This window comes from Mesoplodon bidens (genome assembly GCF_964165515.1).
Source record: "Mesoplodon bidens genome assembly, chromosome: 7".
NCBI classification, from domain to species: domain Eukaryota; kingdom Metazoa; phylum Chordata; class Mammalia; order Artiodactyla; family Ziphiidae; genus Mesoplodon; species Mesoplodon bidens.
In genome coordinates this window covers 107533387-107556959 of record NC_138164.1, presented here as the reverse complement: position 1 = coordinate 107556959, position 23573 = coordinate 107533387, and the positions used below count along the sequence as shown (strand labels likewise).

Here is a 23573-nt window from a genome sequence, read left to right as displayed (position 1 = left end):
CTCCAAGGCTCGCTTTGCGCCGTGCACCACCAGGGCTGCGGGCTCTTTAAGGCTCCTCCTCCGAGGCTGGCCCAGCCCCTTGGGCCCCAGGCTCTCGTTCCTTGGGGGCGGGGCCACGGTTGCGGCCTAGCCAATGGGAGAGCGGAGTTGCATTAGCGTTTGGGTGGAGGGGCGTGGCTCCCGGGTCGCCGGGCTTGAAAAGGCGTGGCACCGCCCGCTCGTCACCGGGGGTGGGGTCATGTGTGGGTGACGTGGCGGCTTCTAGTCTTTGGTCGGGTTTCGGCGGCTTCGGTTCTCGGGGAGAAGGCGGTGACGACCCGGGAGATTGTGGCAGTGACGGTAGCGGCGGCGGCGCCAGGCGGCAAAGAGGAGGTAGGACACGCTCTAAGAGAGGTCTGACCGCAGTGTCTGCTCTGGGCAGCTCTTTCCGGGGACGGCGCGGGCTGGGGGGAAGGGAGCCAGGGGCAAGCGGGCAAGTCCTGCCGGCCCGGCTCGAAGTGAGCGAATACGTCGCCGTCCAATCAGGAAAGCCCCTGTTGAGAAAGACGTCGGCCTTAGCTAATCAGTGGTTGCAGTCCTCCAGACGGTGGGACTTAGGTGAGGCGAGGGTGGTACTTCCTGCTTCGAATAAACACCTAGAGATTTCCCCCCTCCGCCCACCGAAGTGTGTCCCTCTCTGGAGGTCCGTCACCGTTTCTCCCTGACGAGTCGGAGGAACCCGTGGATACGAGAGGGCCCAGTTAGGGCCTAGGGCAGTTGCACGGGCCGGGCTGGAGCTTCGGAGCCACAGGACCTGGCTCTGGCCCTGCCTCTACTTCAGGGCCCCGGCCCGCGCTCTGGCCGCCAGAACCAAGTTGGAAGAGGAGTCTGAGGAACGGGACGGCTTGGGACAGAGAAGAAGCGGGGTCCTACCCGCTGCGGGTCGGCCCCAGGATCTGCGTGTGGCTTCGGGCGCGGAAGTCCGTGCCAAGTGCAAAGGGACCCCGAGGATCTGCTGGTTGGGGGGGATTTGTGGGGAAGGAGGCTGCCTGGGGAATGACACTCTCCCCTCCACCACAGTCCAAGGTTATGCGTCTCAATGATCCCGCGGAAACGCTACGGGTCTAAGAACACGGATCAGGGTGTCTACCTGGGTCTCTCAAAGACACAGGTCCTGTCCCCTGCAACTGCTGGCAGTAGCAGCAGCGACATCGCCCCTCTGCCCCCCCCAGTGACCCTGGTCCCTCCCCATCCCGACACCATGTCCTGCCGGGATCGGACCCAGGAGTTCCTGTCTGCCTGCAAGTCCCTGCAGAGCCGTCAGGTAAGGACCTGGAGTGGGAAAGGCAAGAGTGACTCATACTCAGACCTGGGAGAGTCGGTGCTCCAGCACCGTTGGCTGAAGTAATTCTTGGGGGGAGCCCGATGGAGAACTGGTCCAGCTTGGGGAGGGTGGTAGGATCTACCAAGCAACAGAGAAGAGGTGGGCTAGCTAATGTAGAGGCAAGGATCTAGGCTTTTTTTTTTTTTTTTAAACCAGGAGTTTAGCGTTGCTGTTCTGGAAGGAATATCTCAGGGCAAGAGGTGACTGCAAGTATATTTGGTTTGGACAAGGAACAGGTTCTCGAAAGAGCTTTTAGCTCAGAGACAAGCACTTTGAATTCTAGTTCCAGTATAATTTTACCAAGTTTGCTCTGTGACAACACAGAAGTTAATCTAGTTGGATCTCAGGTTTTGTATCTGTAAAATGAAGGAAGGTTTCTAAATAAGTAGTTTTAATCAAAAGCACTTTGGAGTGCTTTTTTAAAAATTAGATTTGTTTTGGTCCAGACTTTCTGAATCCAAGTAGAACCTGAATAAATGTAATTTAAAATATTTTTACTGGTCAGCTCTTGTTAGCTGCTCTTCTGTACAATCTCCAAGAGTTTTACATTTATTCTCTCTGATTCCCGGATTGGAGGAATAGAATGGTAATACTAGTTGCCATTTATTTAGTGCTTAGAATGGACCTGGTATTTGGCTAAAATAATTTACAACCCTTAGGTTTTTTTTTTTTGTTTGTTTGTTTTTTTGCGGCACGCGGGCCTCTCACTGTTGTGGCCTCTCCCGTTGCGGAGCACAGGCTCCGGACGCGCAGGCTCAGCGGCCATGGCTCACGGGCCCAGCCGCTCCGCGGCATGTGGGATCTTCCCGGACCGGGGCACGAACCCGTGTCCCCTGCATCGGCAGGCGGACTCTCAACCACTGCGCCACCAGGGAAGCCCCAACCCTTAGGTTTTTTAATCCTAGCAAGAACAAGAGGTGTGTGGATTGTCTTCATTTTACAGAAGAGGAAGTAGAGATTCAGAATGGTTTAAGCAACTTGCCCCAAACCCCCCATGTAGTAAGAGGTGGCACCTAGATTTGAACCCAGGTCTACCTGTATGGACCGTCTGGTGGAGGATGCCACTAGTGTTAGAAGCTGGGTTTAGTAGACACACCTGAGGAACAGTGAAAGCTGGAACTGGGGAGGGAAAACTAAAGTTTTACCTCTTGACGTTGCTTTTCAGAATGGAATCCAGACAAACAAGCCAACTCTGCGTGCTGTCCGGCAGCGCAGTGAATTCACCCTCATGGCCAAGTGAGTTGAGAGAAGTTATGTGATGGGATGACCAGTGTCTGAGGAGAGGTAGCCTTGCCTGTGGGGACCTTCGCCGTGAGGACTGGGATTGGTTGTGCTGGTGCTAATGTGGGAAAGGCCCTCTCCTTCCCTTCCCACAGTGTTCCCATTAATGCTCGTTTGCAGGCGCATTGGGAAAGACCTCAGCAACACATTTGCCAAGCTGGAGAAGCTGACAATCTGTGAGTGTTCTCGGGGCCTTTCAGAACTGGGGCAGTGAACCCGGGAGGGCGGAGGAACCATACTCTCTGAGCCTGGTCTTCGACCTCACCTTTCGTGGCTTCTTGTTTGTCTCTGCAGTGGCAAAGCGCAAGTCCCTCTTTGATGATAAAGCAGTGGAAATTGAGGAGCTAACTTATATTATCAAACAGGTGAGTGACTAGCAATCGGGAGAGCCCAGCATTTCAATTGGATCACTTCCATCATTTTCCTTGCTCTAAGGTCTCAGAGAAAAGTTTCTAGAGCCAGCCCCAAACATCCCACTCATCCACTGGGTCAGTGATCATCTACTGTGTACAAAGCACTGTGCTGGGCACTTGCCACACAAACATTACGAGGCAAGATACCTGCCTTCAAGGGCTTATTGTCTAGAAGAGGTATCCAGCCCCATAAACTCACACTTACGATGAATAGGAGGCAAATGGTACAGAAAAGATCTTATGAAAAAGATGAATGAGATAGTCTGGGAACACTGGGAAAGATTTTATTGAGGATGTGACATCTGAGCTGGTTTCAAGGCTTGTGGAGAAGCAGTGGAAGAATGTGCCAGACAAAGGAAACAGTGTGTGCAGAGGCATGTCTTATAAAAGGGAAAGTTCAAGTTTTTGCTCAGATATCACCTGCTCAGGGAGGCCTACTGTCACCATGCTGTTTAATACCCCAGCACCCAACTCTGATCTCCCTTATCTTGCTCTGTTTTCTTTTTTATAGCACTTGTTACATTCTAATGGTCTCTATAATTAACTGTTTATTGTTTGTTTCCTCCCACTTACCTCATCTTCCTCAAAAAAAGAAAAAAAAAGTGCTAATGCCATAAGAGCAGAGATTTTTCTTTCTGTTTGTTCATGGATGTATCCTAAATGCCTGTAACAGTGTCTGGCATGTATTAGGTACTCAGTATTTGTTGATCGAATGAGTGATCGGCAGCAAATGAGGCTGAAAAGGTAGACTGGTAGCTGTCTGTGAAGATCGCCATGGGGGCTTGCTGAGGAGTGTGGAATCACTCTGAAGTGTGTGGGCTGCAAAGACGATTAGAACCTGGATTCCAGTTCTGTCTGCAAGACCCTAGTATAGCAGTTCTAGCAGTGTTATTTGTTTCTTTCCTGGAACAATGTAATAAGAATAAAATGAGAAATTGAATGACCATGGGGGAAAAAGGAACACCCTGGAGCATGAACGGTCAGAGAGGCTAAGGGGGAGGCTTGTGCAGTCCTCCAGTATGAAGATGATTATGGCAGAGGCCAAAGGGCAGACACATTCAGGAGATGCTGTGCTGAGTAGAAAAGAGAGGGTTCCGTTAATTACTGGGGCATTATTGCGTAGGCATTTAAGAACCACTGACTGGATTTAGACAGGCTTCAAATCCCAGGCTCACCAATTATGGTGTGACCTTGGGTTAGCTACCTAACTACTCTGAGCTTCAGTTCCCTTATAAATAAAAAGGGGATAATAACAGTACCCACCTCACAGGGTTGTTATGAGGATTTATTAGTTTATTTTTTCAGTCACTCACATTATTGAGTGACTTTGGCTGCCTGGTTCTGGGGATTCAGCGGTGAACGAGACAAATGCGGTCCCTGCCCTTGGGAACTTCCTTGCTGAATGGGTGAACTAGACACTATACAAGCAAACAGAAAAGACAGTTTCAGGTAGTGGCACATCCTATTAAAGAAATGATGTGAGCGAGTTCCTCAGGGTAGGGGCCTACTTTACATCGGGTGATCTAGGATGGTTTGGTTGAGGAAGGGACATGGAGACCTGAATGGTAAGGAGAAAGTTGGTCATCCAAAGATCTGACGGGGGCACATTCCAGGAAGTGGGAATAGCAAAGGGAAAGGCCCCGAGGCCTGGGCAACCTTGATGGGGAAGGTTGTGAAACAGGCCAGTATGGCTGCAGCACAGCCAGTGAGAAGGAGGCCTGTGGGGGGGTGAGGTCAGAGGAGTGAGGGGGGCGAGACCACATGGCCCGTGTAAGCCAGGTAAGGAATTTGGATTGTGTACTAAATTTAGTGGGAAGCCCTTGGAAGATTTTGAAGCAGGGGAATGACGTACACTGTTTTTGGTTTAGAAGATCACTCTGGTTGTTGTGTAGAAAGTGGATTGTAGGGGGCAAATTCTAAAAGGAAGATCACTTAGGAGGCTCTGGGCAATTTTTAGAGAGAGGACAGTTTGGACTAGGGTGGCTTTGTTAGAGAAGGAGATGAGTGGACACATTCAGAGTATATGTTGGAATCAGCTGGGTTCTTTGTGGGTTCCTTGTGGCTTAAGGGAAGAGAGAGGAATTGAAGATGACTTCTTAAGGTTTTTGTTTGAGCACCTGGTGAGCGGTGGTGCCATTTACCAAAGTGGCAAAGAAGGAAGGGGGAATAGCTCTGGGGGGGAAATTAAGAGTTGTTTTCTATGTTAAGAGAAAGTCATAAGCTGCTTAGCACAGTAAGTGCGCACAGTAATCAAACCCGAGACTGCTGTTCTGTTCATAAAGTGCTGAGTATGTAGTAAACGCTCAGTGTAGGTTATGGTTGTGCTGTGGCATATAGGTTGGGTTAAGGAGATGTCAGTATGTGACTTAGAAGCTTCTAGCTTGGGCAACTAAGTGGGGAGTGGTGCCATTTTCTAAGCTATTGGGGGAGGATATTTTATGGGGGAAAAGCCTGGAATGCAGTTTTGGACACATGGCTGTGAGCAGGCTCCATTAACTCCAAAGGGACAGAGCAGTCAGCAGCAGAAATCGTCCAGGGGTCTCTCGAGAATCTTTGGGGCTAGGATACTGATTGGAGGGCTACTAACTGGGGTGCTATTGGAGGGACTCTAGAAGTTGCCTAATCTAGTTTTTTGGGTTTTTAAAGACTTTTATTTATTTATTTATATTTTGGCTGCGTTGGGTCTTTGTTGCTGCGCGCGGGCTTTCTCTAATTGCGGCGAGCGGGGGCTACTCTTCGTTGCAGTGTGTGGGCTTCTCATTGCGGTGGCTTCTCTTGTTGTAGAGCACGGGCTCTAGGAGCGTGGGCTTCAGTAGTTGTGGCATGTGGGCTCAGTAGTTGTGGCTCGAGGGCTCTAGAGCGCAGGCTCAGTAGTTGAGGCTCACGGGCTTAGTTGCTCCGCGGCACGTGGGTTCTTCCGGACCAGGGCTCGAACCCGCATCCCCTGCATTGGCAGGTGGATTCTTAACCACTGTGCCACCCGGGAAGTCCCTAATCTAGTTTTTTTCCTAGCCTGTATCTTGAGCTCACTATTTTTGACCTCTTCCTCCTCCTCTTCTTTTTCTGGTCCTTCCCTGGACTTTGCTGTCCTGGAGTGGCAAGCTTTCTCTGCCACTCCCAGCCGCCTCCTTCATCTCCCTTGTCTCACGAGCCCCTTGGCAGGCAGGATTGGGAAGCAGATAATCCATTGGCCTGGTGTAGAAAGCCTGGCTGTGCTACTAATTCATCGTGTATAATGTTAGACAAGTCACATCTTTCACTCTTCTGCAATAGTAATTTTTAAAACGAATTCTGTATATAAAAAGCATTTCGTTGATGCTTCTGGGAAGCCATGGTGCCTTTGACTCTTCCCGTCTCCTGAGTACAGCACAGATGCTTTGTTGCTCAGCATGCTCTGGGTCTGAGATTTTGGCCTTTTGAAGGGTTCTATGGCCACGAGCATGGCCTCACAGTGGGGGTAGGACAGCAGGGTGGAGGGAGTAAACACCTCAGGTCTTTACGAATGGACGGGGCCATATTTCACCTCTTTCTGGCTCTACCCCGCAGGCACTGAGCCTGAGCAAACTCCAGAGCTTGGACTATCCCAGCAGGCCCTTCTGGTCTGTCCAAGATACCATCACCCCTGCTAGTCATGTCCACCCTGCCATCCCTGCCAGAGATGTCCATGTGGGAGAGATGCTGGCTGAGGACCCCATGGTTGATACTCAGTTTTTCTGTTGGCTCTTTCACCAGGACATCAATAGCCTTAACAAACAAATCGCCCAGCTTCAAGATTTCGTGAGAGCCAAGGGCAGCCAGAGCGGCCGGCACCTGCAAACCCATTCCAACACCATCGTGGTCTCCCTGCAGGTGGGACCCGGGAGAGGGGGAGGCAGAAGGGAGGAAGGCGTTGTCTTCTCTGGCTGACCTTCTCTCCTTTTCTTTCAGTCAAAACTGGCCTCCATGTCCAATGACTTCAAATCAGTTTTAGAAGTGAGGACAGAGGTGAGAAGAATCTGTGTAGGAGGGATAGGAATCAGGGGTGAGGGCCCCAGAGGGAAGTGGGAAGGGGACAAGTGGAAGGGCAAGGGCAACAGGGTCACAGGAGGAATCTCTTCAATGTGCCCACTTTCCAGCGGCCTCAGGACCTTTGCATTTCTTCCCCAACCCTAGAACCTGAAGCAGCAGAGGAGCCGGCGGGAGCAGTTCTCCCAGGCACCCGTGTCAGCCCTGCCCCTTGCCCCCAACCACCTAGGTAAGTCACAGGCAATACAGGGAGCCCTGAGGGATAAGGCTTAGTTACTCTGGTTCTGGTATCTTCCAAAGGCAGGGGTTGGGTAGGAGAATGGAGGGCCAAGGAGGTTGCTAGGCTTTGTCTCTCAGAGGTCAGACCTGATTGCTGGGACTTATGATCCACACCTAGTCTCCAGCATTCTCAGTGTTGGGGGTGAACTCAATCATGTTCAGAAGAATGACAGTTTCTAATTTTTTTTGCACTTACTCGTTGTATTCCCATTCTGTCATTTAATTTTCACAACCACCTTTTGAGAAAGCAACTATTATTATCCCCCATTTTACAGGTGAGGAAACTGAGGCTCAGGTTAAATGACTTGTCCAGGGTCACAAGGCTAGTAAGTGCCAGAGCTGGGATTCAAATCCAGAGCATGTGGGCTTTGAACCTTTTAACCACTAAGAAGTGCCATGTCTTCTTTCTTCCCCCAGGGGGCGGTGCTGTGGTTTTGGGGGCAGAGTCTCGAGCCTCGGGGGACGTGGCCATTGACATGATGGACTCTAGGACCAGCCAGCAACTGCAGCTCATTGATGAGCAGGTATCCACGCTCTGAGCTTCGGAGGAGTTGCTCCTCTGTTTTCCTCTGTGGTCACAAGCAAGTGTTTGGAATGTGCCATGGGTGGAATGGCAAACTGGAGGGTCCTGAAGAGGCAGGCCCTCCCCTGCAGAAGCTCCCAGTGCTCATGTATGCTGTCTCTCCTCTGAAGGATTCCTACATCCAGAGCCGGGCAGACACCATGCAGAATATTGAGTCCACAATTGTTGAGCTGGGCTCCATCTTCCAGCAGTTGGCACACATGGTTAAGGAACAGGAAGAAACCATTCAGAGGTGAGATTCTTTCTCCCCTTAACTTCAAAAACAGGAGCCTTCTCTTCCCTGTGGATTGGCATCCTAAAGGTCCCCAGGGACAGCTTGATGCCCTTTGGAAGAGAAGAGTGAATCCTGTCCACCCATAGGGTCAAGTTCACCTGCCTCCATCCACTCAATAAGTGTTAACTGAGCACCTGTTCCTTGTCAAGCACTGTCGTAGATGCTGGGGATATAGTGATGAATAGCACAGTTAAGTCTATTTTGTGGAGCTTACTTTGTAGTATGGAATTTAATAGTGTGGGTGAGGACAACTGTTAAAAAGAATTGAGAAGAAATTTTCAGGTACTGATAAGGGCTATACTGAGAATTAAAGTAGGATGAGGTGTTCAGAAAGTCATGGAGGAGGTATATCAGATTGGGTGGCAGGGAAGCCTGCTCTGAAGACTTGATATTTAAGCAGAGACGTGAACTACAAGAAGGATCCAACCATGCAAAGAAGAGGGATCCAACCGTTCAAAGGAGAGGGTAAGAGTTGTCTAGGCAGTGTGGACAGCTAGAGCAAAGGCCCTATGATGGGACAGTCTTGCTGTATTAAAGAATCAAGGGACTTCCCTGGTGGCACAGTGGTTAAGAATCCGCCTGCCAATGCAGGGGACACGGGTTCGATCCCTGGTCCAGGAAGATCCCACAGGCCGCGGAGCAATTAAGCACGTGCACCACAACTACTGAGCCTGCGCTCTAGAGCCCGCGAGCCACAACTACTGAAGCCCATGCGCCTAAAGCCCGAGCTCCATAACAACAGAAACCACTGCAATGAGAATCCTGCGCACTGCAACGAAGAATAGCCCCTGCTCAATGCAACTAGAGAAAGCCTGCAGCAAGGAAGACCCAACACAACCAAATAAATAAATTAATTTTTTAAAAAACTAAAAAAAAAGAATCAAGAAGGCCAGTGCAGCTGGAAAGCAATGAACAGGAAGAGAAAGGTACAGGATAAGACTGGAGGGAGGTAGGCAGAGCCCACGCACGGGAAGGCCTCTTTGCTCCCCTGGTGCCCCCTGCTACTGCACGAGGCATTTTATCTCCTCCTCTTTGGCACTTAGCGTTCATTCATTCAGTTATGGAGATACAGTCGAGAATGAAAGAGACAAAGAACCCTCCCCTTGTGGAATATACATTGCAGTAGGGGAGACAGATAAGTTAAAATATACATAATAAGTAAGTGGTCCAGTATATGTTTTTGCCCAGTGATAAATCCATAAATAAAAGTAGAGTAGGGTAAACTAACCAGGAGTTCTAGGATGGTTATTAAGAGAGGCCCTATTAAGAAGACGGCGTCTATCCAAGCAAGGGGAAGGTAAGGGAGTTTGCCATGTGGATATATGGAGAAGAGTACCAGGCAGAGGGAAGAACGAGTGTAAAGGCCTTCAGGCAAGAATATGTCTGATGAGTTAAAGGACAGCAAAGAAGCCACTGCATCTGGGGACAGGTGAGAAGGAGAGTAGTACCGGGTGAGGTTAGAGGGGAAATGGAGACCAGATCATGTGGGGCCTTTTAAAGCCAGTGTGAGAGGGGCTTCCCTGGTGGCGCAGTGGTTAAGAATCTGCCTGCCAATGCAGGGCACACGGGTTGGTGCCCCGGTCCGGGAGGATCCCACATGCCGCGGAGCGGCTGGGCCCGTGCGCCATGGCCGCTGAGCCTGCGCGTCCGGAGCCTGTGCTCTGCAACGGGAGAGGCCACAACAGTGAGAGGCCCGCGTACCGCAATCAATCAATCAATCAATCAATCAATCAATCAATAAAAATAAAGCCAGTGTGAGGATTTAGCCTTTACTCTGAGTGACATGGGGAGCCACTGCAGGGTTTTGATGAACGGTTATACTATCTGACTTCTGTTTTATTTATTTTTGGGGCCGCACTGCGTGGCTTGTGGGATCTTAGTTCCTTGACCAGGGATTGAACCAGGCCACCGCAGTGAAAGCGCCAAGTCCTAACCACTGAACTGCTAGGGAATTCCCTCTGACTTCTATTTTAAAAGAATCATTTGGTTGCTGTACTCAGAACAGATTGTAAAGACCTAGGATAGAAGCAGGGAGATGGATGCAGAGGCCTGTTCAGTAATCTAGGCAAGAGGTGATGGTAGCCGGGACCAAGGTTGTATGAGTAGTAGTTGCACTCTGGATGTATTTTGGAGGTAGAACCAATAGGATCAATTACTTGATGAACTGAATGCAGGGTGTGAGAGAAAAAGAGGAGTTTATGATAACTCCAGGCTTTTGATGTGAGCAATCAAAGGGATTCATGCTCTTCACTTGAAATAGGGCTGGTTACTCAGGGTAGAGTAGATTTAGGGCAAAATAAGTTGTGTTGGACATGTCCGACGAGGTGGACAGTTGTTTGTTAGACACCTGGGTGGAGATAGTGAACACGCCAGTAGATATAAGGAGTTGAGGAGACAGGTCTGGGCCAAGAGTGGGCAGAATTGGACTTTGAAACTAGGCCAAGGGAGTTCTAAGAAAGAGGAGGATCAAGCACTGAGTCCCAGGGCTATTTCTGGACTCAGTTCTCAGTTCTGAGGCAGGGCACTGAACAGGAGCACAGCTTGTGAGGTAGGAAGAAAAATAAATGAATGTGGTGTCCTAGGAGCCAGGAGAAGAAAATGATTCAGGGAAAGAATAATCAGCTGTGACAAATTTTGCTTATAGGCTAGGCAAGATGAGAGCTGAGAATTTAATTGGAGTGTTTAGTTCATTAATAGTTAATAATTTTTGCTAAGGTTGGATTTAGGTCTACCATTTTACTTTTTTTTTTTCTGTTTTACCCCTCTGTTTTTTGTTCCTCTCTTCCTTCTTTCCTGTCTTTTGAACAGTTGAAAAATTTTTTTTAATTCCATTTGAATTTGTCTGTTGTTATTTTAGCTATATGTAATTGCTTTTTTTTTTTCCAGTGGTTGCTCTAGGGATTACAATATGCATCATTAACTTTTCACAGTCAGCTTCATATAAAATGTGAAAACTTTGCAACCCTCTCCTCCATCTTTTATGCTATAGTTGTCATATTTGTTGCATCTACATACTTTATAAACTCCACAATATAATCATATAATTTTTATCTTACAGAAATTAAGAGGAAAAAATGGTCTTTTATACTTACTCGTATATTTACTGTTTCCAGTGCTCTTCATTTCTTCCCGAATATCCAGTTTCCATCACTTCCCTTTAACCTGGAAATTTTTCCTTAGTACTTTTTGTAGTGCAGTTCTGCTGATGACAAATTCTTTTACTTTTTTTAAAAATAAATTTATTTATTCATTTATTTAACTTTTGGCTGCATTGGGTCTTCACTGCTGCACACAGGTTTTCTCTAGTTGCTGAGAGCAGGGGCTACTCTTTGTTGCAGTGCACGGGCTTCTCATTGCAGTGGCTTCTCTTGTTGTAGAGCATGGGCTCTAGGCGTGCAGGCTTCAGTAGTTGTGGCACATGGGCTTCATAAGTTGTGGCTTGTGGGCTCTAGAGCGCAGGCTCAATAGTTGTGGTGCATGGGCTTAGTTGCTCCGCAGCATGTGGGATCTTCCTGGACCAGGGCTCAAACCTGTGTGCCCTGCATTGGCAGGCGGATTCTTTACTGCTGCGCCACCTGGGAAGCCCTCTTTTACTTTTCTTTTTTTTAAAAAAATAAATTTATTTATTTATTTTTGGCTGCGCTGGGTCTTCGTTGCCGCGCAGGCTTTCTCTAGTTGTGGCGAACAGGGGTTGCTCTTCGCTGTGGTGTGCCAGCTTCTCACTGTGGTGGCTTCTGTTGTTGCATAGCATGGGCTCTAGGCACATGGGCTTCAGTAGTTGTGGCTCGTGGACTCTAGAGTGCAGGCTCAGTAGCTGTGGTGCACAGGCTTAGTTGCTCTGCAGCATGTGGGATCTTCCTGGACCAGGGCTCAAACCCATGTCCCCTGCGTTGGCAGGCGGATTCTTAACCACTGCGCCACCAGGGGAGTCCCTGGCTGCTTTTTAACACTTCTTTTCTTATATTTGGATTTTCACAGTTGATGGTTTATGTACTTAGATGTGGTCTCCTTTGAATTTATTTATTTATTTACTTACTTATTTGGGGCTGTGTTGTGTCTTTGTTGCTGTGTGCGGGCTTTCTCTAGTTGTGGCGAGTGCAGGCTACTCTTCGTTGCGGTGTGCAGGCTTCTCATTGTCCTGGCTTCTCTTGTTGTGGAGCAGGGGCTCTATGAGCACAGGCTTTAGTAGTTGTGGCTTGCGGGCTCTAGAGCTCAGGCTCAGTAGTTGTGGCACACGGGCTTAGTTGTTCCACGGCATGTAGGATCTTCCTGGTCCAGGGCTCGAACCCGTGTCCCCTGCTTGACAGGAGTATTCTTAACCACTGCGCCACCAGGGAAGCCCCTTCTTTGAATTTATGCTGCTTGGGGTTCTCTGAGCTTCTTGAATATGTAAATTTATGTCTTTCACGAAGTTGAGGGAATATTTGACCATTATTTCTTCAAGATTTTTTTTCTGCCTCTTTCTGTTTTCTTCTTCTAGGAATATATATGTATGCATATATATAATCAACTATAGGAATTCCCTGGTGGTCCAGTGGTTAGGACTCAGCACTTTCACTGCCAAGGGCCTGGGTTTGATCCCTCGTTGGAGAACTAAAATCCCACAAGCCACGTGGCACAGCCCAAAAAAAATCAACTATAACTATATATTTATTTTGTTGAGATGTATATATATCTCAACAAATTACATCTCATTAGGAGGCATTTAATGTCAGATTGACCCTATATTATCTAGAACAAATTTGATCACTTGATTAAGGTGGTAACAGATAATCTCTCCTTTTATTTATTTATTTATTTATTTATTTATTTATTTATTTATTTATTAATTATTTTTTAATCTCTCCTTTTAAAAGTACATTTTCTTCTTTGCAGTCAGCAAGTGATTTATGGGATACCCTCTTCCCAAAAAACCTTTAACCTAATGCTTCTAGTAGCCAGTTATGATGCTTGTCTGGTCTGAATCAATTAATCTAATTTGGGTGTGTTTTTTCTGTAAAGAAGAGCTTTCCTTTATTAACTGCATGAGCTGAAGTTCATCTTAATCAGGCTGGATAAACCTTAATTATTTTCCTGTATTTCCAGAGTAAATAGTTATGGAGTAGGTGCCATAGTAGTGACCAAGGAGGTTTTTTGTTTTGTTTTAATTCTTTCTGTTTTTGAGTATCATTATGGGCTTAAGGTTTTTATTTATGTTTTATATTACAATTAGTTAGGATAGTGATTATTTTCAATGTTCAGATTGTTCCCAATTTGTCCAGTGGAAGACAAGAGGTTTTTGTTTTGTTTTTTTAAAGAATGGGAGAAAATAAAAGTATGTTTGTATTCTTTTTTTTTTAAATAAATTTATTTATTTTTGGCCGCATTGGGTCTTCGTTGCTGTGCACGGGCTTTCTCTAGTTGCGGTGAGCAGAGGCTACTCTTCGTTGTGGTGTGCAGGCTTCTCATTGCGGTGGCTTCTCGTTGCGGAGCACGGGCTCTAGGTGCATGGGCTTCAGTAGTTGTGATATGCGGCTAAGTAGCTGTGGCACACAGGCTGTAGAGCACCGGCTCAGTAGTTGTGGCACACGGGCTTAGTTGCTCCGCGGCACGTGGAATCTTCCCAGACTAGGGATTGAACCCATGTCCCCAGCATTGGCAGGCAGATTCTCAACTACTGTGCCACCAGGGAAGCCCCATATGTTTGTATTCTAATGGGAATGATCCAGCAGAGAAATAAAACTTGATAATATAGCAGGCAGGGGGAAGAATCTTAAAGTTATGTCCTTGAGAACGTGAGAGGAAGTGGGATCCAGTGGATAAGTAGAGGACTTGGCTTTGAGACGAGCTGGTGAGAGCTGGGAAAGCAGATGCTGGGGGGAGGGACCAAGACAGCTGAACTCATGGCACTGTGTAAATGCCTGGGACTCAGCACCTAGTAGTTGAATAAATAAACAAACATCCTTTTAACCATTGGTTGCCAAACCTGGATGTTCATAGGAACCCCCTATAGAGCTTATAAAAAATGAAGATCTTGCCAACCAGTGGCTGGCAGCCACTGCACAAGGCAGAGCCTGGCAACTAACCAGACCAGGGGCCACCACACCTACTGGGCCACCTACGCCTAGTCAGCCCCACCACAGCAGAAGGGCCCACACAATATGGGGCAGCCCTAGAGCATATAGCTGTGGTGACCAGAGGGAAGTGAACTGCTGGGATGCATAGGACATCTCCTACGAAAGGCCATTTCTCTAAGGTCAGGAAACATAACGAACCTACCAGGTACACAGAAATAAAAACAGCAAATTGGGCAAAATGAAGCAACAGAGGAGCATGTTCCAATCAAAGGAGCAAGTTAAGACCCCAGAAGAAGAACTAAGTGAAGTGGAGATAGGCAAACTACCTGATAAAGAGTTGAAGGTCATGATCATAAAGATGATCAAGGAACTTGGGAGAAGAATGGATGAACATAGCAAGAAGATTAACAGAGAGAAGATAGAAGATGTAGGGAAGAACCAAACGGATGAAAATAACTGAAATGAAAAATACACTAGAAAAGGCTTCCCTGGTGGCGCAGTGGTTGAGGGTCCGCCTGCCAATGCAGGGGACACGGGTTCGTGACCTGGTCCGGGAAGATCCCACATGCCACGGAGCGGCTGGCCTGTGGGCCATGGCCACTGGGCCTGCACATCTGGAGCCTGTGCTCTGCAGCAGGAGAAGCCACAGCAGTGAGAGGCCCGCGTACCACACACACACAAAAAAAGACAGTAAAATCACCCATATCTACAATAAGTAAGTAAGGGGTACACAAAACAAAAAGTTGTAAAATATGATGTCAAAAACTAACGGGGTGGGAGGGGAGTAAAAATACATTTGAACTTAAGAGATCAGCAACTTAAAATAACCACATATATATATATATATAGATTGCTATATATAAACCTCATGGTAACAATAAACCAAAAATCTATAATAGATATACAAAAAAGAGAAAAGAATTCAAACATAACACCAAAGATAGTTATCACATCATAAGGGAAGAGAACAAAAGAAGAAAGGAACAAAAAGAACTACAAAAACAACCCCCAAACAACTAACGAAATGGCAATAAGTACATACCTATCAATAATTACTTTAAATGTAAATGGACTAAGTGCCCCAATCAAAAGACATAGAGTGCCTGAATGGATACAAAAACAAGACCCATATATATGCTGCCTATATATGACTCACTTCAGATCTAAAGACACACACACAGACTGAAAGTGAGGGGATGGAAAAAGGTGTTCCATGCAGATGGAAATCGAAAGAAACCTGGGTAGCAATACTTATATCATACAAAACAGACTTTAAAACAAAGACTGTAACGAGAGACAAAGAAGGACATTACATAATGATCAAGGGATCAATCCAGTAAGAAGATATAACAATTGTAAACATACATGCATCCAGACATAGGAACACCTGAATATATAAAGAAAATATTAACAGACATAAAGGAAGAAATTGACACTAACACAATAATAGTAGGGAACCTTAATATTTCACTTATATTAATGGACACATCAGACAAGAAGTCAATAAGGAAACACTGGCCTTAAGTGACACATTAGACCAAATGGGTTTATATGGAGAACATTCCTCCAAAAGCAGCAGAATACAAATTCTTTTCAAGTGCATTTGGAACATTCTCCAGGATATATTACATGCTAGGCCACAAACCAAGTGTTAGTAAATTTAAGAAAATTGAAATCATATCAAGCATCTTTTCCAGCCACAGTGCTATGAGTAGAAATCAAATACAAGAAGAAAACTGCAAAAAAAACTAACAAGTGGAGGCTGAACAATATGCTGCTAAACAACCAATGGATCACTGAAGAAATGAAAAAAGAAATAAAAATTATCTGGAGACCAAATGAAAACAATAATCCAAAATCTGTGGATGCAGCAATGGCAGTTCTAAGAGGGAAGTTTATAGCAATAGAAGCCTACCTCAGGAAATAAGAATCTCAAACAACCTACCCTTACACCTAAAGGAACTAGAAAACGAAGAACAAACAAACCCAAAGTTAGTAGAGGAAAGAAGTAATAAAGATTAGGGCAGAAATAAATGAAATAGAGACTAAAAAAAATTGAAAAGATCAATGAAAGTAAGAAGAGATAAACAAGATTGATAAACCTTTAGCCAAACTTATCAAGAAGAAAAGAGAGGGCTTCCCTGGTGGCGCAGCGGTTCAGAGTCTGCTTGCCGATGCAGGGGACATGGGTTCGTGCCCCAGTCCGGGAAGATCCCACATGCCGCAGAGTGGCTGGGCCCATGAGCCATGGCTGCTGAGCCTGCACGTCCGGAGCCTGTGCTCCGCGGCACGAGAGGCCACGGCAGTGAGAGGCCCACGTACCGCAAAAAAAAAAAAAGAAGAAGAAAAGAGAGAGGGCCTAAGGCGATAAAATCAGAAAAAGGAGAAGTTACAACTGATACTACAGAAATATAAAGGATCAAAGGAGATTTCTATGAAAACTATATGCCAATAAAATGGACAACCCAGAAGCAGAGAACAAATTCCTAGAAACGTATAATCTCCCAAGATGAATTAGGAAGAAATAGAAAATATGAACAGACCAATTACCGGTAGTGAATCAGTAATTTAAAAAAACTTCCAACAAAAGTCCAGGACCAGATCACTTCACAGGTGAATTCTACCAAATGTTTAGAGAAGAGTTAACACCTATCCTTCCCAAACTATTCAAAAAAATTGCAGAGGAAGGAGTGATCCTAAACTCATTCTATGAAGCCAGCATCACCCTGATACCAAACCAAAGATATCACAAAAAATAAAATTACAGGCCAGTATCACTGATGAACATAGATAACAAAAATCCTCAACAAAATATTAGCAGACTGAATGCACCAATACATTAAAAATACACACCATGATCAACTGGGAGCTTATTCCAGGGATGCAAGGATGTTTCAATCCACAAATCAGTGTGATATACCACATTAACAAATTGAAGAATAAAAATTATAGATCATTTCAATAGGTGCAGATAAAGCTTTTGACAAAATTCAACATCCATTTATGATAAAAACTCTTCACAAAGTGGGCGGAACATGCCTCAACATAATAAAGGCCATATATGATAAGCCCACAGCTAACATCATACTCAGCAGTGGAAAGCTGAAAGCATATCCTCGAGATCAGGAACAAGGACACCCACTCTCACCACTTTTATTCAGCATAGTATTGGAAGTTGTATCCACAGCAATCAGAAGAAAAAGAAAGGAATCCAGATTGTAAAGGAAGAAGTAAAACTGTCACTGCAAGCGACATGTTACATAGGAAACCCTGAAGATGCCACCAAAAAGCTACTAGAGGTCATCAATAAATTCAGTAAAGTTGCAGGATACAAAATTAATACACAGAAATCTGTTGAATTTCTATACACCAACAACAAACTATCAGAAAGAGAAATTAAGGAAACTCATTTACAGTCGCATCAAAAAGAAAAGGAATAAATCTAAGGCAGTAAAAGACCTGTACTTCGAAGACTATAAGACACTGATGAAAGAAATTGAAGAGGACACAAACAGATGGAACAATATTCCATGTTCTTGGATTTGAAGAATTAATATTATTAAAATGACTATAGTACCCAAGGCAATCTACAGATTCAGTGCAATCCCTATCAAAATACTAATGGCATTTAGTCTTTTTTTTTTTGTGGTACACGGGCCTCTTACTGTTGTGGCCTCTCCCGTTGTGGAGCACAGGCTCCGGACACAAAGGCTCAGCGGCCATGGCTCACGGGCCCAACCGCTCTGCAGCATGTGGGATCTTCCCAGACTGGGGCACGAACCTGTGTCCCCTGCATTGGCAGGCGGACTCTCAACCACTGCGCCACCAGGGAAGCCCTAGTCTTTTGTTTTTTGAATTTTATTTTTTTATACAGCATGTTCTTATTAGTCGTCAATTTTATACACATCAGTGTATACATGTCAATCCCAATCTCCCAATTCATCACCCCCCCTCCCACCCCCCCGCCGTTTTCCCCCCTTGGTGTCCATACGTTTGTTCTCTACATCTGTGTCTCAATTTCTGCCCTGCAAACTGGTTCATCTGTACCATTTTTCTAGGTTCCACATATACGCGTTAATATACGATATTTGTTTTTCTCTTTCTGACTTACTTCACTCTGTATGCCAGTCTCTAGATCCATCCACGTCTCAACAAAAGACCCAGTTTTGTTCCTTTTTATGGCCGAGTAATATTCCACTGTATATGTGTACCACATCTTCTTTATCCATTCGTCTGTCGGTGGACATTTAGGTTGCTTCCATGACCTGGCTATTGTAAATAGTGCTGCAATGAACATTGGGGTGCATGTGTCTTTTTGAATTATGGTTTTCTCTGGGTATAGGCCCAGTAGTGGGATTGCTGGATCATATGGTAATTCTGTTTTTAGTTTTTTAAGGAACCTCCATACTGTTCTCCATAGTGGCTGTATCAATTTACATTCCCACCAGCAGTGCAAGAGGGTTCCCTTTTCTCCACACCCTCTCCAGCATTTGTTGTTTGTAGATTTTCTGATGATGCCCATTCTAACTGGTGTGAGGTGATACCTCATTGTAGTTTTGATTTGCCTTTCTGTAATAATTAGTGATGTTAAGCAGCTTTTCATGTGCTTCTTGGCCATCTGTATGTCTTCTTTGGAGAAATGTCTATGTAGGCCTCTGCCCATTTTTGGATTGGGTTGTTTGTTTTTTTAATGTTGAGCTGCATGAGCTGTTGATACATTTTGGAGATAATCCTTTGTCCATTGATTCGTTTGCAAATATTTTCCCCATTCTGAGTGTTCTCTTTTCGTCTTGTTTATGGTTTCCTTTGCTGTGCGAAAGCTTTGAAATTTCATTAGGTCCCATTTGTTTATTTTTATTTTTATTTCCATTACTCTAGGAGGTGGATCAAAAAAGATCTTGCTGTGCTTTATGTCAAAGAGTGTTCTTCCTATGTTTTCCTCTAAGAGTTTTATAATGTCCAGTTTTACATTTAGCTCTCTAATCCACTTTGAGTATGGTGTTAGGGAGTGTTCCAATTTCATTCTTTTATATGTAGCTGTCCAGTTTTCCCAGCACCCTTACTAAAGAGACTGTCTTTTCTCCATTGTATATCCGTGCCTCCTTTGTCATAGATTAGTTGACCATAGGTGTGTGGGTTTATCTCTGGGCTTTCTGTCTTGTTCCATTGATCTATGTTTCTGTTTTTGTGCCAGTACCATATTGTCTTTTTTTTTTCTTTTTTTTCCTTTTTTTTTTTGCGGTACATGGGCCTCTCACTGTTGTGGCCTCTCCCGTTGCAGAGCACAGGCTCCGGACATGCAGGCTCAGCGGCCATGGCTCACGGGCCTAGCTGCTCCGTGGCATGTGGGATCTTCCCAGACCAGGGCACGAACCCGCATCCCCTGCATCGGCAGGCGGACTCTCAACCACTGTGCCACCAGGGAAGCCCCCATATTGTCTTGATTACTGTAGCTTTGTAGTATAGTCTGAAGTCAGGGAGTCTCATTCCTCCAGCTCCGTTTTTTTCCCTCAAGACTGCTTTGGCTATTTGGGGTCTTTTGTGTCTCCATACAAATTTTAAGATTTTTTGTTCTAGTTCCGTAAAAAATGCCATTGGTAATTTGATAGGGATTGCACTGAATCTGTAGGTTGCTTTGGGTAGTATAGTCATTTTCACAATATTGATTCTTCCAATCCAAGAACGTGGCATATCTCTCCATCTGTTGGTATCATCTTTAATTTCTTTCATCAGTGTCTTATAGTTTTCTGCCTACAGGTCTTTTGTCTCCGTAGGTAGGTTTATTCCTAGGTATTTTATTCTTTTTCTTGCAGTGGTAAACGGGAGTGTTTCCTTAATTTCTCTTTCAGATTTTTCATCATTAGTGTATAGGAATGCAAGAGATTTCTGTGCATTAATTTTGTATCCTGAAACTTTACTAAATTCATTGATTAGCTCTAGTAGTTTTCTGGTGGCATCTTTAGGATTCTCTATGTATAGTATCATGTCATCTGCAAACAGTGACAGTTTTATTTCTTCTTTTCCAATTTGTGTTCCTTTTATTTCTTTTTCTTCTCTGATTGCCGTGACTAGGACTTCCAAAACTATGTTGAATAATAGTGGTGAGAGTGGACATCCTTGTCTTGTTCCTGATCTTAGAGGAAATGCTTTCAGTTTTTCACCATTGAGAATGATGTTTGCTGTGGGTTTGTCGTATATGGCCTTTATTATGTTGAGGTAGGTTCCCTCTATGCCCACTTTCTGGAGAGTTTTTATCATAAATGGGTGTTGAATTTTGTCAGAAGCTTTTTCTGCATCTATTGAGATGATCATATGGTTTTTATTCTTCAGTTTGTTAATATGGTGTATCACATTGATTGATTTGCGTGTATTGAAGAATCCTTGCATCCCTGGGATAAATCCCACTTGATCATGGTGTATGATCCTTTTAATGTGTTGTTGGATTCTACTTGCTAGCATTTTGTTGAGCATTTTTGCATCTATATTCATGAGTGATATTGGTGTGTAATTTTCTTTTTTTGTAGTATCTTTGTCTGGTTTTGGTATCAGGGTGATGGTGGCCTCATAGAATGAGTTTGGGAGTGTTCCTTCCTCTGCAGTTTTTTGGATGAGTTTGAGAAGGATGGGTGTTAGCTCTTCTCTAAATGTTTGATATAATTCACCTGTGAAGTAATGGCATTTAGTCTTTTGTGGAGACACAAAAGACTTGCAATATCCAAAACAATTTTGAGAAAGATGAACAGAGCTTGAGTTGTCATGCTCCCTGTCTTCAGACTGTACCAAAGCTACAGTAATCAAAACACTATGGTACTGAAACAGAAACAGAGACATCAATGAAACAGAATAGAAAGCCCAGAAATAAACCCATGCACTTATGGTCAATTAATCTATGACACAGGAAGCATCAATATGCAGTGGGGAAGAGACAGTCTCTTCAGTAAGTGGTGCTGGGCAAACCAGACAGTTACATGTGAAAGAATGAATTTGGAGCATTTTCTCACACCATATACAAAAGTAAACTCAAAGTGTGGGAATTCCCTGGCGGTCCAGTGGTTAGGACTCTGCGCTTCCACTGCCAGGGGCCCGGGTCAGGGAACTAAGATCCCACAAGCCACACGGTGCATTAAAAAAAAAAAAAAAAAGTAAAAGTGGATTAAAGACCCTAAATGTGAGACCAGAAACCATAAAATTCCTAGAAGAAAACAGAGGCAGAACACTCTTTGACATAAATCATAGCAATATTTTTGCATCCATCTCCTAAAGCAAAGGACACAAAACCAAAAATAAACAAATGGGACCAAATCAAGGTTGCAGAGCAAAGGAAACCATCGACAAAAAGATAGCTTACCAAAATAGAAGATATTTGCAAATGATACGACTGATGGGTTAATTTACAAAATGTATAAATAGCTCATACAACTCAACATGAAAAAATCAAACAACCCGATCAAAAAGTGAGTAGAGGGGCCTCCCTGGTGGCGCAGTGGTTGAGAGTCCGCCTGCCGATGCAGGGGATACGGGTTCGTGCCCCGGTCTGGGAGGATCCCATATGCCGCGGAGCGGCTGGGCCCGTGAGCCATGGCCGCTGGGCCTGCGCGTCCGGAGCCTGTGCTCCGCAACGGGAGAGGCCACAACAGTGAGAGGCCCGCATACCGCAAAAAGAAAAAAAAAAAAAAAAAGTGAGTAGAGGGACTTCCCTGGAGGTCCAGTGGTTAAGACTCTGTGCTCCCAATTCAGGAGGCACAGGTTCGATCCCTGGTCAGGGAACTGGGATCCTGTAAGCCGAACAGCACGGCCAAAAAAAAAAAAAAAAGGCAGAAGACCTGAATAGACATTTTCCAAAGAAGACATACAGATGGCCAACAGGCACATGAAAAGCTGCTCCACATTGTTAATCATTAGAGACATGCAAGTCAAAACCACAATAAGATATCATCTCACACCTGTCAGACTGGCTATCATCAAAAAGACCACAAATAACAAATGGTGGTAAGGCTATGGAGAAAAGGGAACCCTTGTGCACTGTTGGTGGGAATGTAAATTGGTGCAGCCACTGTGGGAAACAGTATGGAGTTTCCTCAAAAAAGTAAAAATATTAGAACGACCATATGGTCCAGCAGTTCCACTTCACTCCTGGGTATATATCCAAAGAAAATGAAAACACTAATTTGAAAAGATACATTCACCCCAATGTTCACAGCATCACTATTTAGAATAGTAGAATAGCCAAGATATGGAAACGTCCTAGGTGTCCATCAACAGGTGAATGGATAAGGAAGATGGTGGATATGTATACAATGGAATACTGCTGAGCCATAAAAAGAATGAACTCTTGCCATCTGCAGCAACTCTTGCAACAATGAATAGGCTTGGAGTGTATTATGCTTAGTGAAATAAGTCAAAGACAGATATTGTATAATATCACTTATATGTGGAATCTAAAAAATAAGACAAACTACTGAATATGACAAAAAAGAGATAGACTCAGATACAAAGAACAAACTACTGGTTGCCAGTGGGGAGAGTGAAGGGGGAGGGGCAACATGCGGGTGGGGGATTAAGAGGTACAGACTACTGTGTATAAAATAAGCTACCAGGATATATTGTACAGTTCAGACAATATAGCCAATATTTTATAACTGTAATTGGAGTATAACTTTTAAAAATTGTGAATCACTATGTTGTACATCTAAAACAATATTGTAAATCAACAATATGTCAATTAAAAAAGTGGAAAGAAAAAAATGAATGAATGTAACAAAACAGAAACAAATTCACAGATATAGGGAACAAACTAGTGGTTACTGATGGGGAGAGGGAAGGGAGAGGGGCAAGATAGGGTGAGGGGTTTAAGAGATAAAAACTTTATATAAAATAAATAAGCTACAAGAATGTAAATATTTTACAGCACAGGGGATACAGCCAACGTTTTATAATAACTTTTTTTTTTTTTTTTTTTTTTGCGGTCCGCGGGCCTCTCACCGCTGTGGCCTCTCCCACTGGGGAGCACAGGCTCCGGACGCACAGGCCCAGCGGCCACGGCTCACGGGCCCAGCCGCTCCGCGGCACGCGGGATCCTCCCGGACCGGGGCACGAACCTGTGTACCCTGCATCGGCAGGCGGGCTCCCAACCACTGCACCACCAGGGAAGCCCTATAATAACTTTAAATGGAGTATAATCTATAAAAATTTTGAATCACCATGTTTTATACCTGAAATTACTATAGTATCTTTTTTTTTTTTTTAAGAAGATGTTGTTGGTAGGAGTTTATTAATTTATTTATTTATTTTTGCTGTGTTGGGTCTTCGTTTCTGTGCG

General features: G+C 44.8%; 1 protein-coding gene across 3 annotated transcripts in view; it reads left to right on the top strand.

Moving 5' to 3' along the window:
• The first annotated feature begins 232 nt into the window (after nucleotides 1-232).
• STX5 (syntaxin 5) overlaps nucleotides 233-23573 on the top strand; it is a 29039-nt gene continuing 5698 nt past the window's right edge. Inside the window, exons 1-10 of one of the 3 annotated variants that reach the window (XM_081238589.1) lie at nucleotides 233-372; nucleotides 1212-1303; nucleotides 2529-2599; nucleotides 2765-2820; nucleotides 2939-3009; nucleotides 6790-6906; nucleotides 6985-7041; nucleotides 7210-7291; nucleotides 7759-7865; nucleotides 8035-8156. In XM_081238589.1, coding sequence (XP_081094715.1) covers nucleotides 1241-1303; nucleotides 2529-2599; nucleotides 2765-2820; nucleotides 2939-3009; nucleotides 6790-6906; nucleotides 6985-7041; nucleotides 7210-7291; nucleotides 7759-7865; nucleotides 8035-8156 — 746 coding nt within the window. In that variant the 5' untranslated portion in view covers nucleotides 233-372; nucleotides 1212-1240. Of the gene's footprint in view, nucleotides 373-1059; nucleotides 1304-2528; nucleotides 2600-2764; nucleotides 2821-2938; nucleotides 3010-6789; nucleotides 6907-6984; nucleotides 7042-7209; nucleotides 7292-7758; nucleotides 7866-8034; nucleotides 8157-23573 lie in introns of all 3 variants that reach the window. The other 2 variants (XM_081238588.1, XM_081238587.1) reach the window with 2 other exon arrangements.